At 38.7% G+C, this 18,203-nt stretch overlaps 1 protein-coding gene across 3 annotated transcripts in view; it reads right to left on the bottom strand.

Annotated features, from left to right (window-relative positions):
- Window positions 1-16,643, bottom strand: part of LOC127436848 (uncharacterized) — a 35,974-nt gene extending 19,331 nt beyond the window's left edge. For all 3 annotated transcript variants that reach the window (XR_007896465.1, XM_051691294.1, XM_051691295.1), the window contains exon 1: window positions 16,428-16,643. Coding sequence is in view for 2 of the 3 variants with exons in the window: in XM_051691294.1 (XP_051547254.1) it covers window positions 16,428-16,545 (118 nt within the window). In the remaining variant the exon portion in view is untranslated. The remainder of the gene's footprint in view (window positions 1-16,427) is intronic.
- Between the last annotated feature and the right edge of the window lie 1,560 nt (window positions 16,644-18,203).

Raw genomic sequence — 18,203 nt, 5'->3', positions numbered from 1 at the left:
TGCAATGACCTACAGTATTTTTCAGGAAAATAACAAATTGCGCTTTGCACTACTTCATTAACATGCAATACACCCAAAGATAATGCAAACACTCCCACCCACGGCCACTTGCGCTTTGCGCTGGCACGAATATTGTGCTTAGAATTAGCACTCTCATAGAAATTAGATTGAATGTAGCGCTGTGCCTAGCGCGGTCACGAAAATGAAGCCCAGAATTACAAAGGTCTGTGTGTGAAAGAAATACAGTATTTAAAGCTAAGGTGTGTAATCCAGGGAGGCTAGCAGTTAGCAAGCTAGCTTTGAAAGCATAGAGCCCGCCCTCGCTTCAGAGGTGTCTCCAAAGCCACGCCTCCTCTATCACACATGAACACACACAGAGCAGAGTTAATTCTGCTTTTAGCACACTCTTGATCCAGACGTTTATTCGTTGTAGAAGTTTCTAACACGGTCTTTCTTTTCTTGTTTCCTTTTACTGGTGGTTCAGGAGGAACATAAGGTAGCTGCGGTTCACCTTCCATTCTCGCGCTCGCTCTGCACAGCGACAAGGAACCTGCGCTGATGAAGTGTGATTGGCTGCGTGAACAAGTTGCACGGCGGTATGCAAATATAGATTGACAGACAGGAAGGACATCCTATCATTACATTCGACCGAATGCAATGATTGGTTGATCATTTTTTAGTCCTGTCCCTTACACAGAAGATATATTTTTTTACATTTAGACCACTTAAATTATTGATTGCTATCAGGATGTGAAGAGACTTTCAACCAGTATACAAAAAATGTTTCTGGAAAAGAATGCACACCCTAGCTTTAACTATTGCATAATATGTAGGAAACGGGAGTGTTTATGGGATGGTCCAGGACGTGAGCGGGGTTTGACGGCCACACACGCTCCCCTCTTAAGGTTGCTGGACACGACTGATGGCTTCTAGGGCAACCTGTCTTCCCTCGGGCCGGTATCCATGCCCATCGGCCACGAGGCGAGCAGTACTCCCTGGCCACTCATTTAACCTGTGCCGGGGTTCCGAGCGAGTGGGTCCGGTGCACATCTAATTCAGGTGGTACCCTCCCCGCTCTGCTCCTGAATCTGCAAAGATGCCATTGTGCACACAAGGAGATAGAAGCCGGCTCCCCGAGGAGAGGCACACTCTGCAATTTTATGGCAGCGTTGATGAGGCTCCACTCACATCAAGTGTGCCTCAGCATCTGCTGTCCAAACAAGACTCATAAAGTTGTGTCCCTCCACTCTTGAGCCCACTCCCGTTGTGAGCCTGGCTGAAGGATGGCCCTAAGAGGCAGGATGATGGTGATGAGAGGGAAGGGCGGGTCGTTCCGCCACAACCAAACCCAAACACTCTTTAGCGCCTACATGGGAATGCTACTTCCTCAACCAGGCCCTATGGACAGAGTTGGCAAATAAGGGAAACCTCTCCGGGCCAGCTCACCCCCTCGCTCGTACATGGGCGCTCCCCTCCTAAGGTTCCTGGATGCGAGGGGCGGCGGCTTCTGTGGCAGACTTTCTTCCCTGGGGCCACAGTGTGTGAGGGGAAAGGCAGCCCGGCATCCATGCCAATCAGCCGCGATGTGAGCGGTACTCCCTCGCAACTAATCTAACCCTTGCTAGGGTTCCGAGGGAGCGGGTCCAGCATGCATCTAATTCAGTTGGTACCCTCCCCGCTCTACTCCTTGATCTGTGAGGATGCCAGTGTGTGCACACAAGAAGGTAGAATCCAGTGAACAATCTAATGTTCTTATTTTAATTATTAAAGGCAACCTGTTTTTGTGTTACTTCAAGAGAGCAACCATACAACTGTGTTGTACTTCATTTATGTTGTTTCTTCTGTTCTTCTCTTATATTATTTTACTTTCATTCAATTTATTAATTTATATATTCATTATTCATTTATTTATTCATTTTTACTTATTATTTCTCATTTCTTCTAATGTTTAATCTTATGTTGTGTGCTGTATTGTCTTCACAAGTTAGAGGAAAAAGAGTTGTCTCCATTCAAGGTCTTAACGTCACGGAACGATGTTGTAAAGCAGACATTTTCCATTGTCTTTGCTTGGTATAATAGCATTTATTGAACTTGTGCTAGTCAGACGAAGTCAGACTGAGCATTGAGAAAGAAGCAAATAAGATTATTCAATAAACTCTGCTCATTTTTACCATCACTTCGTCTCCTGCCTTCTGCTGTATTCCCTAATGTATCTGCCTAACTCTTGGGCTGGTAGAAGAGTGAGTTAAAATAACAAGCTGTTAATGCTGACTGTTTTTGTTTTTTTTTATATATCAGATGGAACTCAGATATTTGGATATATTAACTATCTTCTGATGGAGAGAGAGGTCTAATGGAAGACTGGAAGACTCGGGGAACACTGGCTTCCTGAGGAGAGGCACACTCTGTGTTTTTATGGCAGCGTTGATGAGGCTCCTCTCACATCAGGTGTGCCTCAGAATACGCTCCCCAAACGAGGCCCAAAGTTGCATCTCTCCACTCTCCAGCCAACTTCTGTTGTGAGCCGGGCTGAAGGACGGCATTAAGAGGCGAGGCGACGTTGAAAAGAGGGAGGGGCATATATAATATAATAGAATCTCACCCTTTTTTCTAGCTTTCTTTATTTGTTCTGTCTTTGTTGTATATTAAAGGTGCACCCAGTAACTTTTTGCTCGTGTCATCTTGGACTTACAGTGACACCTAGCAGTGTGGATGCAGCATCATCCAAAATCAATAGTTTTCAGTTACAGATGCCATTGTAGAAATTCACTATTCACAATCAGCCATGATTAATTTAATCCATGAGTAAAAGTGTCCAATAACAAGACACTTACTGAGATTAAATGAGTAGTATTCAGCTGGTCATATGATTCTTAAAATGGCAGCCCCCTTGAGGGTACACCATGTAGAATAAAACAGCTTTTATAAGGTTACTGATATGACTGGAGTCTTCATCTCATGTGAGTGCTCAGGATTTTATACGTTTCAAAATTACAATTCATTTCTTTAGGAGTAAAACTATTTTAATAGGGAAAAAATGACTGAGCGCACCTTTAATATCATGCAGTAACACAGTAACATAGTGATTGATGTATGTCGTCATGAAATCAGACACTATCCCCTTGAAATCCGAACACAAGTGGTCACAGTAGATACATTTAAGTGACCAGGTGTAAAGAGCGATGTGTCTCGCTTGATTGCATGTGATCGGATAACCGGAGACGCATCTTAATGCCAGGTGAAAACAGGTCTAAGAAGTATGACAATTAGGGCTGAAACGAACTATTATTTTGATAATCGATTAATCTAACGATTATAAGAATGACTATTTTTCTATTTGGCGATCATTGCAACGATTATTCATTAACTCTTAGCTGATTATTCAGCTTGTGCCCCAACTTAAAAGGTTGTATTAAACACATTTACTAACAATTAAGAGGACAAAATCATCTTTTAAAAATACCTCTAAATGACATTCTCTGAATTAAAGGGAAAAAACACTTTTTATTAAGTGTTTTTATTAAGTGTCATTTAAAATTGTCTAAAAATCCTTAAAACAATATACATTTACTTGAGAAGCAACATAAGATATTTACAGTAGACTTGCTTTAAGAGAATGTATCTTAAATATAAGTTTTTTTTTCACTTGGTTATACTTCTGCGAGTGCAGTAAAGACAAAATATCCTTATATTCAAGATCTTTTCTCTAAAAGCAAGTCTAAATATCTTATATGCTGCCTCTCAGGTGAATGCATCTTTTTTAAAGGATTTTTAGATATTTTAAAATATTTGTATTTTTTATATTATATTCAACATTCTCAGATAACAAATTTTTTTCTTCTGCAGTATAGCTGCTAAAGAATATTTATGTTGTTTTAAAGAGTTTTAGATATTTATATTGGAAAACAAGCCAAAGCAAAAACAAATCAAAAAACTTATTTTGTTGCAGTGTATAATGGGGCGAAGACTACCCTCTCTTGCCTTTCTATTCATTTCAATCCATCTTTAACTCTCAAAAAAACAAACAAACACTCTCATTAATAAAGCTGCGTATTGCCAATTTTCTTCACAATAATAAAAACACAGTGATGCATACAGTTGAAGTCAGAAGTTTACATACACTTAGGCTGAAATCATTAAAACACATTTTTTAACCACTCCACAGATTTCATATTGGCAAACGATAGTTTTGGCAAGTCATTTAGGATATCTACTTTGTGCATGACACAAGTAATTTTTCCAACAATTGTTTACAGACAGATTGTTTCACTTTTAATTGACTATATCATAGTTCCAGTGGAAGATGATGTCAAGCCTTTAGGCAATTAGCCAATTAGCTTCTGGTAGGCTGATTGGCTAATTGGAGTCAATTGGAGGTGTACCTGTGGATGTATTTTAAGGCCTACCTTCAAACTCACTGCCTCTTTGCTTGACATCATGGGAAAATCAAAAGAAATCAACCAAGACCTCAGAAAAAAAAAAACTGTGGACCTCCACAAATCTGGTTCATCCTTGGGAGCAATTTTCAAATGCCTGAAGGTACCACGTTTATCTGTACAAACAATAGTACACAAGTATAAATACCATGGGACTACGCAGCCATCATACCACTCAGGAATATGCATTCTGTCTTCTAGAGAGGAATGTAGTTTGGTGTGAAAAGTGCAAATCAATCCCAGAACAACAGCAAAGGACCTTGTGAAGATGCTGGAAGAAACAGGTAGACAAGCATCTATATCCACAGTAAAATGAGTCCTATATCAACATAACCTGAAAGGCTGCTCAGCAAGGAAGAAGCCACTGCTCCAAAACCACCATAAAAAAGCCAGACTACAGTTTGCAAGTGCACATGGGTACAAAGATCTTACTTTTTTGGAGAAATGTCCTCTGGTCTGATGAAACAAAAATTTAACTGTTTGGCCATAATGACCATCGTTATGTTTGGAGGAAAAAGGGTGAGGCTTGCAAGCCGTAGAACACCATCACAACCATGAAGCATGGGGGTGGCAGAATCATGTTGTGGGGGTGCTTTGCTGCAGGAGTAACTAGTGCACTTCACAAAATAGATGGCATCATGAGGAAGGAAAATTATGTGTATATATTGAAGAAATATCTCAAGACATCAGCCAGGAAGTTAAAGCTCGGTCGCAAATGGGTCTTCCAAATGGACAATAACCTCAAACATACCTCCAAAGTTGTGGAAAAATGGTTTAAGGACAACAAAGTCAAGGTACTGGAGTGGCCATCACAAAGCCCTGACCTTAATCCGAAAGAAAATTTGTGGGCAGAACTGAAAAAGCGTGTGCGATCAAAGAGGCCTACAAACCTGACTCAGTTACACCAGTTCTGTCTGGAAGAATGGGCCAAAATTCCAGCAACTTATTATGAGAAGCTTGTGGAAGGCTACCCAAAACATTTGACCCAAGTTAAACAATTTAATGGCAATGCTACCAAATACTAACAAAGTGTATGTAAACTTCTGACCCACTGGAAATGTGATGAAAGAAATAAAAGCTGAAATAAATCATTCTCTCTACTATTATTCTGACATTTCACATTCTTAAAATAACGTAGTGATCCTAACTGACCTAAGACAGGGAATGTTTTCTACGATTATATGTCAGGAATTGTGAAAAACTGAGTTTAAATGTATTTGGCTAAGGTGTATGTAAACTTCTGTCTTCAACTGTATACTATGATTCAATAAGTCACGAGCCATCACGTTATAACCTAGCTGCATTAAGCATGCACGCTTGAGGGACAAGCATCCCCGTGACAGAGTGTGCATCAGCCGGATGCAGTTTCAATCTCTCCCCCTTACATTTGTGCAACTCATAGAAGAGGCACTGACTGCACAGAAAAATGCCAGTTTCGGAGTTTGTAGTTATTTTCATGACCTGCTTCCATATTATTTGAACTTTAATAAAGCTATAACGCATTAAATATAACTGCACTAAAGATGTAATGTCGGGTGTTTCCATTAAAGACGCTTGACACGCACGTTTTACTTCAGTGGATCGGCAGCTCCAGCTTCACTTATTACACAACGAGGGTGCTTCTGTATTTACTTATTTGGTATTTTTGTATAATTCCCTCATACTTTTCGATCTACATTACCTGAAGCTGTTTGGAAAGTTTAGAGTGCATCTGGACTGTGAGCTGTGTAATTCTTCCTCTCTTCAGTCAGGCTTGAACTGCAGTGCTGCTCTCATGCATCATCATTAGAGTTTAATGTGATCTCATGTTACGTTAAATGAGATCAAACGATATTTTGACAACGGAAATTTTTGTCGACAATTTTTTATTGTTGACGTTGCCGATAACATCATCATTGCAATTATTTTTTTGACAATTAATCATCAACCAAATTCCGTGATCATAAAATAATCTGTCTTTTCTGCCCTCTAAAAAACAGAAATTCCTGATGAACCCCTGCCAGACGTAACACAAAGTACATTTTTGGACAAGACAGTGCAGATAAAATAGAATACAGTTTCAAGCAATTTAGAGGGGCACTGATTTCCCAATCTAATGGAATGAGGAAAGAGTGGGAAACACTATTTAAAGTCATTCATCATACAACTTCCTCTATTTACTGCAACACAACACTCCTTGAGAGGGAAAAAAGTGCTTCCCTCATCAGTTCCACTCAAATAAATTAAATGAATTTCACTGAATTGGAAACAAGCCAAAATTTGGACAACAAAACCACTTTTGAAAGGGAATAGCCTATAAGGTGATTATTTGTGCAGTCGAGGTACTTTCGCAATGTGCAGAAGTAGTGGCAGTTTTTTACAAAAGCAACATACAGTAGACTACAGAAGCAGATTACAGAAGAAGTTAAGTCTTGAGCCTTGCTTAAGAACACAATGGTAATAGTTCACGGATCACCCCTTTCGGGGTTTAAACCTAAAACCTTTTGTATACCAGCTGAAATCTTTAACCACTATATGATAAAAATCCTTCATAAACATCCATCATTTATCATATCAAATGTGTGATACAAAAACAAGATGAGTCAAAGTCAAATCTCTTTGTTATGGCTCTTAAAGGTGCAACTGCTAGATGTAGTCAAGAATGTAATCACATAAAATTGGTTGGAAATAATAATCCAACCTGATCTTATTTTTATTCATAGCTTTTTGCATGCAACATTTAAACGTACATGTTTGTATGTTCGGATAGATGTTGAAACGTACAATATGGGAGCATTGAGAGCATCTAAAATATTATAATTATTTTTTTATTTTTTTTTTATGAGTCCTTAATAGTATAAATATATTTATATAGTTACATTTTTACTGTTTTATAGATATTATAGATCCTTTAACACTATCCCTACCCCTAAACGTAACCACTTTTCAACAATATAAAAACATGGTAAGGTAAATAAATGTACAGTGACAATAATTTTTGTTACAATATACAATTGTATTTAATAACCATAACATTTCTTAACAATATACACCGATCAGCCACAACATTAAAACCAGCAACTAATAAGCAAACAAGGGACACCTGACACTAAGGAACACAAGAACCATTGAACATAGACAAGGAAAAGAACTACAAAACCCATAATCAAACACAAGACAAGGGATGGACAATAAACATACATGGTGTCCTCTTGTGGTCGCCAGGGAAAACCTTACAATATATACCTGAGTATATATACAGTACTGTGCAAAATTCTTAGGCACATAAGATGTTTCACAAAAGCATTTGTCATAAGATGGTTATTTATATCTTCAGCTTTAGTGTGTCAATAGGAAACATAAATGTTAGACTCCCAAACATTACTTTTGCAAATAGAAAAGATTAGAATAGAAGAACAGGGAGCCCTGCAACAGATGTCATGGCCCCAACAAAGCCCCCCATTGAACATTGTGTCAGTCTGAGATTACATATAGAGACAGAAGCAATTGAGACAGCCTAAATAGATTGAAGAACTGTGGGGAATTCTCCAAGAAGCTTGGAACATCCTATCTGCCAACAACCAAGAAAAACTGTGTCCAGGTGTACCTAGGAGAAGTGGTGCTGTTTTAAAAGCAAATGTGTCACACCAAATATTGATTGCTTTTTTATGTTTACTTGACTTTGAATGACATTAAGTGATAAATGAAACCTATTTATGTCATTATTTTTGAAGACATCCTCACTATGAAAATTTTTTCACAAGTGCCTAAAACTTTTGCACAGTACTGTATGTATCTGCCCGTTATGTTTATATATATATATATATATATATATATATATATATATATATATATATAGATAGATATATAGATAGATGCTGCTTCTAATTCTTAATTTGCCGAGTAGAGTGAGTAACACAAGAAGAAAGCTTTTCTAGCATATATTTTAGTTATCTCAACAAAGCAAAAACGGCAATTACGGACTTTGGTGCCATTTCTCAGCCTATCTCCGCTTCTTCAGACTGACACTCGGATTGCAACGTTTAGAGGACATATAAACAGTACATTCAGAATCTGCAATCGGATTGAATTTATTCAGATTGACGAAAATTAGTGCATGTAAACATAGCCCAGTCTGTAACTCAGACAGAGCGAAAGACCTCTCAGGTAAAAGCAGAGGAGGTGGTGTATGTTTTATGATCAACAAATCCTGGTGTGATCAGAGGAACGTACATTCTATCAAGTCTTTCTGCTCTCCTGATCTGGAATTTCTTATGCTTCTGTGTCGACCATTCTGGCTACCGAGGGAATTCACTGCGGTCATTATCACAGCTGTGTACATTCCCCCACAAGCCGACACAGACCGGGCACTCAAGGAACTGTACGGGATTATAAGTGGGCAGGAAACCGCGCACCCTGAGGCCGCGTTCATTGTGATCGGGGACTTTAATAAAGCCAGTTTAAAATCAGTCGCACCAAAATATCACCAGCACATTAGTTTCAACACACGAGGGGACCGGGTTTTGGACCATTGCTACTCTCCGTTCCGGGATAGCTACAAATCCCTCCCCCGCCCACCATTTGGCAAATCGGACCACTCTTCCATTCTGCTTCTGCCCGCTTACAGGCAGAAATTGAAACAGGAAGCACCCACCCTCAGAATGATCCAGTGCTGGTCGGACCAATCAGATTCCACGCTACAAGACTGTTTTGATCACACGGACTGGGAGATGTTCCGGTCCGCCTCTGATGGCGACATCGAGCCTTACGCTAATAGCGTAATGTGTTTCATCAGAACGTGCGTAGAGGACATCGTTCCGACCAGAACTGTACGAACCTATCCGAATCAGAAGCCATGGATAAATAACGATGTTCGCGCGGCACTTAATGTGCGGACCTCCGCTTTTAATTCCGGGAACGTGGAGGAGCATAAACAAGCCAGTTATGCCCTCCGAAGAACTATCAGAACCACAAAACGCCAGTACAGGAGTAAGATTGAAGGACAGTTTAACACCACCAACTCTAGAAGCATGTGGCAGGGAATTAACATCATCACGGACTTTAAAGGGAATAAAAACTCCGCCATGAACACCGCTGCCTCTCTACTGGATGAGCTAAATACTTTTTATGCTCGTTTCGAGGGAAATAACACCGACCTCACGGAGAGAGCTCTCGTGGCTGAAGCTACAGAGGTTGGTTCACTCTCCGTCTCTGTAGCGGATGTAACCCGATCCTTCCGACGGGTGAATATTCGCAAAGCCGCGGGTCCAGATGGCATTCCAGGCCGCGTCATCAGAGCGTGCGCGAACCAGCTGGCTGGTGTTTTTACAGACATTTTCAACCTTTCCCTCTCTTTGTCTGTAGTGCCCACATGCTTTAAAACATCCACCATTGTGCCTGTTCCAAAACAATCAAAAATAACTTGTTTAAATGACTGGCGTCCTGTTGCTCTGACCCCCATCATCAGCAAATGTTTTGAGAGACTAATCAGAGATTACATCTGCTCTGTATTGCCACTCTCTCTTGACCCACTGCAGTTTGCTTACCGCAACAACCGCTCCACTGATGATGCCATTGCATCTACAATACACACTGCTCTCTCCCACCTGGAAAAAAGGAACACTTATGTGAGAATGCTGTTTGTAGACTACAGCTCAGCATTCAACACCATAGTGCCCTCCAAGCTTGATGAGAAACTCCGGGCTCTGGGCTTAAACAGCTCGCTGTGCAGCTGGATCCTGGACTTCCTGTCAAGCAGACGCCAGGTGGTTAGAATAGGCAGCAACATCTCCTCATCACTGACCCTCAACACTGGAGCCCCACAGGGCTGTGTTCTCAGCCCACTACTGTATTCCCTGTACACACATGACTGTGTGGCAACACATAGCTCCAATGCCATCATTAAGTTTGCTGATGACATGACGGTGGTAGGTCTGATCACTGACAATGATGAAACAGCCTACAGAGAGGAGGTGCACACTCTGACACACTGGTGTCAGGAGCACAACCTCTCCCTCAACGTCAGTAAGACAAAGGAGCTTGTGGTGGACTTCAGAAGAAAAGACAGAGAACACAGTCCCATCACCATCAATGGAGCACCAGTGGAGAGAGTCAGCAGCTTCAAGTTCCTGGGTGTCCACATCACTGAGGAACTCACATGGTCCATCCACACTGAAGTCGTTGTGAAGAAGGCTCATCAGCGCCTCTTCTTCCTGAGACGGCTGAGGAAGTTTGGAATGAACCGCCACATCCTCACACGGTTCTACACCTGTACTGTGGAGAGCATCCTGACTGGCTGTATCTCCGCCTGGTACGGCAATAGCACCGCCCACAACCGCAAAGCACTGCAAAGGGTGGTGCGAACTGCCAGACACATCATCGGAGGTGAGCTTCCCTCCCTCCAGGAAATATATACAAGGCGGTGTGTGAAAAAAGCTCGGAGGATCATCAGAGACTCCAGCCACCCGAGCCATGGGCTGTTCTCACTGCTACCATCAGGTAGGCGGTATCGCAGCATCAGGACCCGCACCAGCCGACTCCATGATAGCTTCTTCCCCCAACCAATCAGACTTTTGAACTCTTGATCTCCCACGATCAAAATACATCAGCACTGCACTTTATTACCCTTACTCTTATATCTCACACCGGACTGTCATAAATTATATTATTATTATATTATGTTCTCTCTTAACAACTGACTATCAACCGACAGCCTGAATGTCAATACAGTACAATACTGTACATTCTATATATATATACTTTTTTATATATTTTTTTTATTTTTTTTTTATTGAATAATGTGTATCTATATAGTGTGTATTGTATACTGTACAGTGTATGTTATTATTTGTATACTGTTGAGTGTAATTATGTGTATAACTGATGTTTAAATTGTGTTGTGTTAATTTGATGTTATTGTAAATTGGTATATGTCTCATCACTGTCACGACTGCTATGTTGATCGGAACTGCACCCAAGAATTTCACACACCATTGCACTTGTGTATATGGCTGTGTGACAATAAAGTAAAAAAAAAAAAAACGATTTTTGCTTTTCTTAAAGAAAAGGAGGAAAGAGTCTAAATTAATTTTTGAGTAATCAGCATTATGCCTCAAATGCTGTTGAGTGAGCTTAACTTGTACTGAACCCGGACCATTCCTTAAAGGTCCAGTATGTAAAAACTGTCATGTAATATTCGCCTTTTTTTTGCCAATGTGTGAACGGCTTGTAACGCAACTTAAAAAATAAGCCCTTCCCGGACTTCCTAGGTTGTCTATTAAAGCCTGTAGACTGATGTTCATGCAAAGGGAGCGGGTCGGTTTTGCCGGGAAAATCCAAAGGATGTGACGTTTATGCACGCTCCCGAGAGCCTTGCCTTAGACAGTAATAGCTTCTCTTCTGCTATTCAACAGTGACAACAAACTGCAAAACTAGGTAACGTTATCTTAGAGATGGATTCCAGCAAAAGGCCGGCTTCCAGCACAACACCGACTCCTACACAAACTCACAGTAAGCCAAAACAACAACAACAACAAAACATGTATCTACTGAATCCCGTCTGGCTAAGTGGGAACGTGATCGTGGTCGAGCGAAAACTAGAGTGAACATCGGCAGGACATTTGATTCCTGGAGGGACCTTCATTCGGTTTTGGAGATCAAAACCGACCCTGAATTGGCATTCTTCGTATTGGACAGGTAAGCTTACATAACTGCAAAGCATGTGAAAAATAGTGCCATAAGGATTGATGTGTGTAATTTTAGCTAACTTGATCTTGCCTGCTAACGCTGACAAGCTACCTTGCTTCGTAACTTTCAAATAATTTCAACGATCTTCTCTTTATACTAAAAATCCGGTATACAGGATAAATTTAAGCAAATACGCTGGTTTCTTGTAGTACAACATATTAGTACAACATATGACATACAAAACATACAACAGTGCAACATAACAGTGCAGTGCATCAGTAAACTGTCTGGTATAGTTCGGTAGTATGTAGCTGTATGTGTGTATCAGTATGCTATGTTAGCTGATAAGTAGTTTTAGTTTAGTCTCAAAGTTTGTAATAAAATCATAACTGTGAAATTTTAATTATGCTACCTCATCTGTCAGCATGATGCCAGTGAATCACGTTCAGTCTCTTTGTACGTTGCGTCATTGTTTTGGCCGATGATCGCTTGCTCGTGTCCCTATGGAGCGTGTGCACGAGCGCGAGCGCAAGCACGAGCAACAGGTAGCTGACTGCAGTTCACTTAATGGCCACAGGTGTCATTAATAAAAAGTGTTTCTGAATCTTACATACTGCACCTTTAAACGACAGTAAACGAGTGCTCTTCTGTTTGTCATCTATGACATACAGAGCGCACGTGATGATTATGATGATGTATCAGTCAATGAACCACATAAAGACTGTATATATATTTATATACATCTCAGCCTTTTGTTGTTTAATCATTACACTTGGGTATATCACGATTTTACTTTGATTAGTTGCGCATCGTTGTGACATCCCACGTTTTAAAATTAATTCAGTTTTTGACTGGATTTCTCGATCCCGTCCATGTTTTCCACATCGTGGAAATCATTGGGCCCTACTTTATGTGCTTTTGTGGTCACTATTCTCTTGCATTCTATAGACAAACAGACATCATATCTCCATTAAAATATTTTCATTTGTGTTACACGGGAGAAAGACAAATGATGAGACAATTAACTATTCCTTTAAATTAGTTTATGTATTTATTCGGTCAGCACATTCGGTCTACCAGTGATATATACACCTGCAGAATGTTTTTGTTTTTTTTAACAATTTTTTCTTTTTTTTTCTTTTTTTTGCAGAGACTATAAAGCAGAGACAGGCCACTTCTTGTCAAATTAATGGAAGAAACTGGAACGCACAAACAAAGGAGCACTAGCGCCCAACGATCAAAGGATGTAGAAAGGAAGTCCCACATCACCTGTCAATCATCTCGAGACGCACATGCGCATTAGCTATACAAGCTGGAAAAATTTAATTTTTTTGCGTAATATGAGGAAAAGAATCGCAATTTATGATATCAGCGTTGTCAGATTTTATTGCTGTTAAATAAATTGAACTTTTTAAATAAAGTTCTTTTATCGTAATCTTGACCAACCATTTTGGAGATTTCGGTCTTTCCCCATTCAAGTAGAAAGGAGTGGCACTGTCATGAATGGAAATAGCCTCCCAGGAGCGTTCCAAAGATGGCCACCAGAACACTTTGGTTTTTGTTGCTGTAGTTAAATGTGCGCTTTGTTTTTCAGAGGTTCTTGATTAAATTGTCTAATGCTTTATTGTCAGTGTGTTCCTTGAAATTATTTGATAAAAACAAATATTCAAGATTGAGTTTAAAGCGTGTTCCTTTACCCTGTCTATACTGTAAATGTCATGACTTTTCAAATAATAATTTGTAAAACTGCACGTATATGAAGAACACAATGTATAAAAATGTGTCATCTGACTAAAGTCTTGAAGTCTGTCCCAAATGCACTCTTTTATACCTCATGCACTCTAATGGCCTAGCGCCCCATCGGTCTGCACTCGCTTGGTTCACCAAAGTCTGGACTTGAAGGAAGATCGCAAGGGCATAGGGTGCCATTTGGGACAGGACACGATAGTGTCCAAAAACTTTTTTGGAGCAAACACATCATGACACTCTCGTTTCACATGTCAGCTTGCTTGCTTGACTGGTCTCAAACCGCATACTTCAAAGTCTAACACTCTATGAGGTGAGCTAGCAATAAGTTAATAAATGTGAAAATGCATGGTAAATCTGTAATACAAGCATTAAAATGTATCATTTTTCAAATGATTATAGTAAAAGTGTTTCAATATCAAAACAGCAGTGTGTGAGTAATAGTGTGAAAATTGCGTTTATTAAGTCATTGTAGACGTGATTTGTGTGAAAGAGAATAAACAGCACAGCTGTTGTAGTGCAGCTAGTGTTCACTTCACTAGGAAAGTGTGGCGAAACATAGAATTCGGCATGTCAGTTTGCAAAAATGTAGTTATAGTACTGTTCATTCTATGAGACTAGGCTGCAGAATACTGAATCCCACAATACAATACGCAGTGTGCATGTTTTGACCTTCCATTTCCAGTGAGATGAATGATTATTCAATCAGACTGCCAAAAGTTAGGACATTTATTTTCCAAAATTGAATTCCAAAATATACAAAAACCCACTCACTTGCATGTGATGAGGTCATGTGACAACAATGTAGCATAATTAACTCTAAACCAATCTCTGAACAAAAGTTAGATCTTCAAATATAGGTACTGGAATACACTTAATATGCAGCTTCTTCATTTTATATTAAGATGTCATATGTGCTCCTACATCAACACCCTCAGATCTCAACATATGCCACATCCTTTGTGGCCACTTCTCAGAATGTTGGGCCCAAAAAGGGCTGTTTTGCAGAAATTCTGATGCTTTATTACTTCATGAATAACATAGAACTAATGATAACTATGAAAGATCCTGTTGCTATATTTATCATCTTGAAATAAAAGCACATTATTACAGTTTAGAGGCCACAGATAAGAGGGTCTATAGTCTGGTACAGATGAGGCTGGTAAATAAAAGGCTGTAGGTTCAAACTACAGCTATTTTTATTATTTTACATGGTTTGATTCACACGCTATCTTCATTGTGCTCTTGATCAAGACTGTTAGCCTCAAGTTGAAACAGGCTGGTCCCTGTAATAAGTGCATTTGTAAGTTTCTATGATGCTTTGGATTAAAGCATCAACTAAATGACTAATAAATGGTAATATATGGTAAATATGTGTGTATGTACAGTATGTGTTCCCATCTATGAAGTACATGTGATGTGTTAAGGTCCATCTTTCCTATTAAAAATCAAGGTTCCAGTTCAATCGAAAAAGGGTGCCAAGATGTCAAGGAGAGCTTAAAGAACCTATAGAGGGGACTTTTAAATCTCCAGAGAACCATATAGCAAAAATGTTTTTGATAAGACAAAGGTTCTTTTCTGAAACTTTCCTGAAGGATGCTGTAAAAAAAAAAAAAAAAAAAAAAAAAATTTAAGAGGATTATCCTTTAGGAAAGTAGTAGTTTGGACAATATGCATACAGTGGCTACAAAAAGTAGTTTGATATTTTTGGATACTAAAGTCACACTTATATATGTCTGAATGTTATTGCAGATACCAAACTTTCAAACCAAGTGGCATAATCAAACAAATGATAACGTTTCTCTTTTATTTATTTATTTATTTTTCTTTTTTTAGATCTAACCATTTTGCAAATTTGATTTTAATTGTGACTTAAATGTCCAAATATTTTTAAATGTCTGTTGCATTTTATTGAGGTACATGGTTTTCATTAACCCCATAAAGAAATCTGATACAGTATTTGAGCATGTACAGTATGTAAACTGCATATTCAATGTCCACTAGTACTTGGGGAAAATACTCAATATAAAAATGGCAAATGTTTTAGTATTTTCATGTGTGTGTGTGTGTGTGTGTGTACAAGTATGTGACTTTTTATATCAGTGAAAACCATATATGAAGATATATTTCATATATGTGTTTTGCATTATTGCAATTTGTCATATTATCATATTGCAACATGTCAGACTGCAAAAAGCATGAAAACTTTCTAAAGTTTCACTACTCTTTCTACTGCTCCTAGGATTTGCTCTGCAAAGTAAACGCTTAATTTCTATTTAGGAAGCTGCAGATGGCATATTATTATATCCACATTTTAGGAGACTGTCACATGAACCTGCTTTTCAGTTGCGTATTACGACAAGATGTTGTTTCTGTTTTATTTTCCCTCACTGGAAGGCCACTGATGCGCGATCAATCTATACATGCTTTAGTCAAGGAATGCAATAAAGTTAGTTAATGTCGCTGAAGCTCTGCGTAATATACGTGGCAATATGCAAACACAATGTTCAGGTTGACACCAGATGTACAGTAAATGCCGTGTTTTCTTCTTTTTTTGTTGTAATGCTGCATCAAACTTACCGCTCGCTCTTACAATATAGTGATGAAATACGGCCGTCGTGAGAATTAATATAACCAGCCCAAGCATGTCCACTTCTCCTAGAGAATTCAGAGGGAAAACCGTCGGGTAAAGCCTCATGAATGTGTTTGAATTAAAAGTGCAAAGCAAATAGATGCGACACTTAAGAGCGTGTGAGGGGAAACGTCACTGTGTGTCCACACCATCTTTCACTTTCACTTGAGGGCGCGTCCGTGTGAACAGCGCGCGGTGACAAGCGTTAAGATTGAATAATCATTGCCTGAAGGAAATATCAGTGCTTGCAAGGAAGTAAATGATAAGTGTTAACGTTTTATGTAAGTCTAGGTTTTAGACATTGCTTCAGCCTAAAGGGAATGCTATATCAGTACCGATTTACTGTTGTCATGACACAGTACGCGTCTTATTTTTCTTTCGGTTGCGTTAGTTAAGCGCCGCGGCCATTACATGATTAAAAATATGCTAGACAAGGCCAATCAGAGTAAAGTATGCAAATAAATGCAAGGAAGACCAATCACAATCAATCACAAAATCATTACCATCATGGGTAACTTTTTTATTTAATTTAATTTTTTTATATTATATGTGGCGAAACAACTTCGGGACACATTTCAGTTTTTTTCAAAAATGTCTTTTTTGCCAAAAAATCTCATTTGTACTACTGTAATGAAAAATCTCTCAGTGCTTTAATGCAAAAAAAGAAATCTCATTCTCAGTACTGCAATGCAAAATAATCGATTTTTCATTTCTGTAACAAAATAAAATTTCATTCTCAGTACTGAAAAGCAAAACAACCTCAGTGCTGTAATGCAAAAAGTTCTCATTACAGTTGGGCGAAAAATGTTATTCTCAGTACTGTAATGCAAAAAATCTCCTTCACATACTGCAATAGGACAAATCTCATTGTCATTACTGTAAAGCAAAAAATGTCATTCTAATTACTGTAATGCGGGAAATAAATCTCATTCTCATTACTGTATTGTGAACAATCTCATCCTCGTTACTCTAATGCAAAAAATCTCAGTAACACTTTATAATAATGGTTCGTCATTAATCGGTAACTGTGCAGGAATTAATGCAGGATTAATGAGTAGTACTACATTAACACTTTAGTTACTACTATTAACTAATATGGAAACATGATTAACCAATCAGTAAGTAATAGTGAACTGATGACTGATGTAGTTCACTGTTAGGTAATCAATAACTACTGAATGGCTAATTTAAAATAACTACTAATTAATCAAAACATTAACATGTGTCTAAAATGTGAATGATTATGTTTTTATTGTGAACATGATCATGAAATGCGCCTTCAGATAAACATGCGCCTCATGTGTGTTCTTTGCTGAAATTAATTTATGAACATAACTGCTCTCTAAATCATGGCTACAGTGTCTGGTAGAGTATCATAGTCAGCTTACAGATTTTTGTGCCCAACCTGTGATATCTCTTCTGTTCAATACAAATGATTAACTTCGGCAGATCTGATTTTGCAGGAAGTCTTTTTAAAATGATTTTGGTAACCCATAAGTAATGAGTCAAGTGTCACCACATAAACATGAAGGAATTAATAATTATTTTAAAGTGAGGGTCATGGTAACGCATTATTAATTCATGAATACACATTTGAATATACACCAAAACAAAATGTTTACAAAACATTTTTTTAAATAATTTTTTTACTTAATGGATCCAGTGGAAAAAAATATATAATGAGTGTCTGGTTCATCAAGCTTCTAATCCAATCAGGGTTCACC

This window comes from Myxocyprinus asiaticus, chromosome 47, assembly GCF_019703515.2.
Source record: "Myxocyprinus asiaticus isolate MX2 ecotype Aquarium Trade chromosome 47, UBuf_Myxa_2, whole genome shotgun sequence".
In the NCBI taxonomy this organism is placed as follows: Eukaryota; Metazoa; Chordata; class Actinopteri; order Cypriniformes; family Catostomidae; genus Myxocyprinus; species Myxocyprinus asiaticus.
Note: the sequence above shows the minus strand (reverse complement) of the source record. Positions and strands in the feature narration are given on the sequence as shown.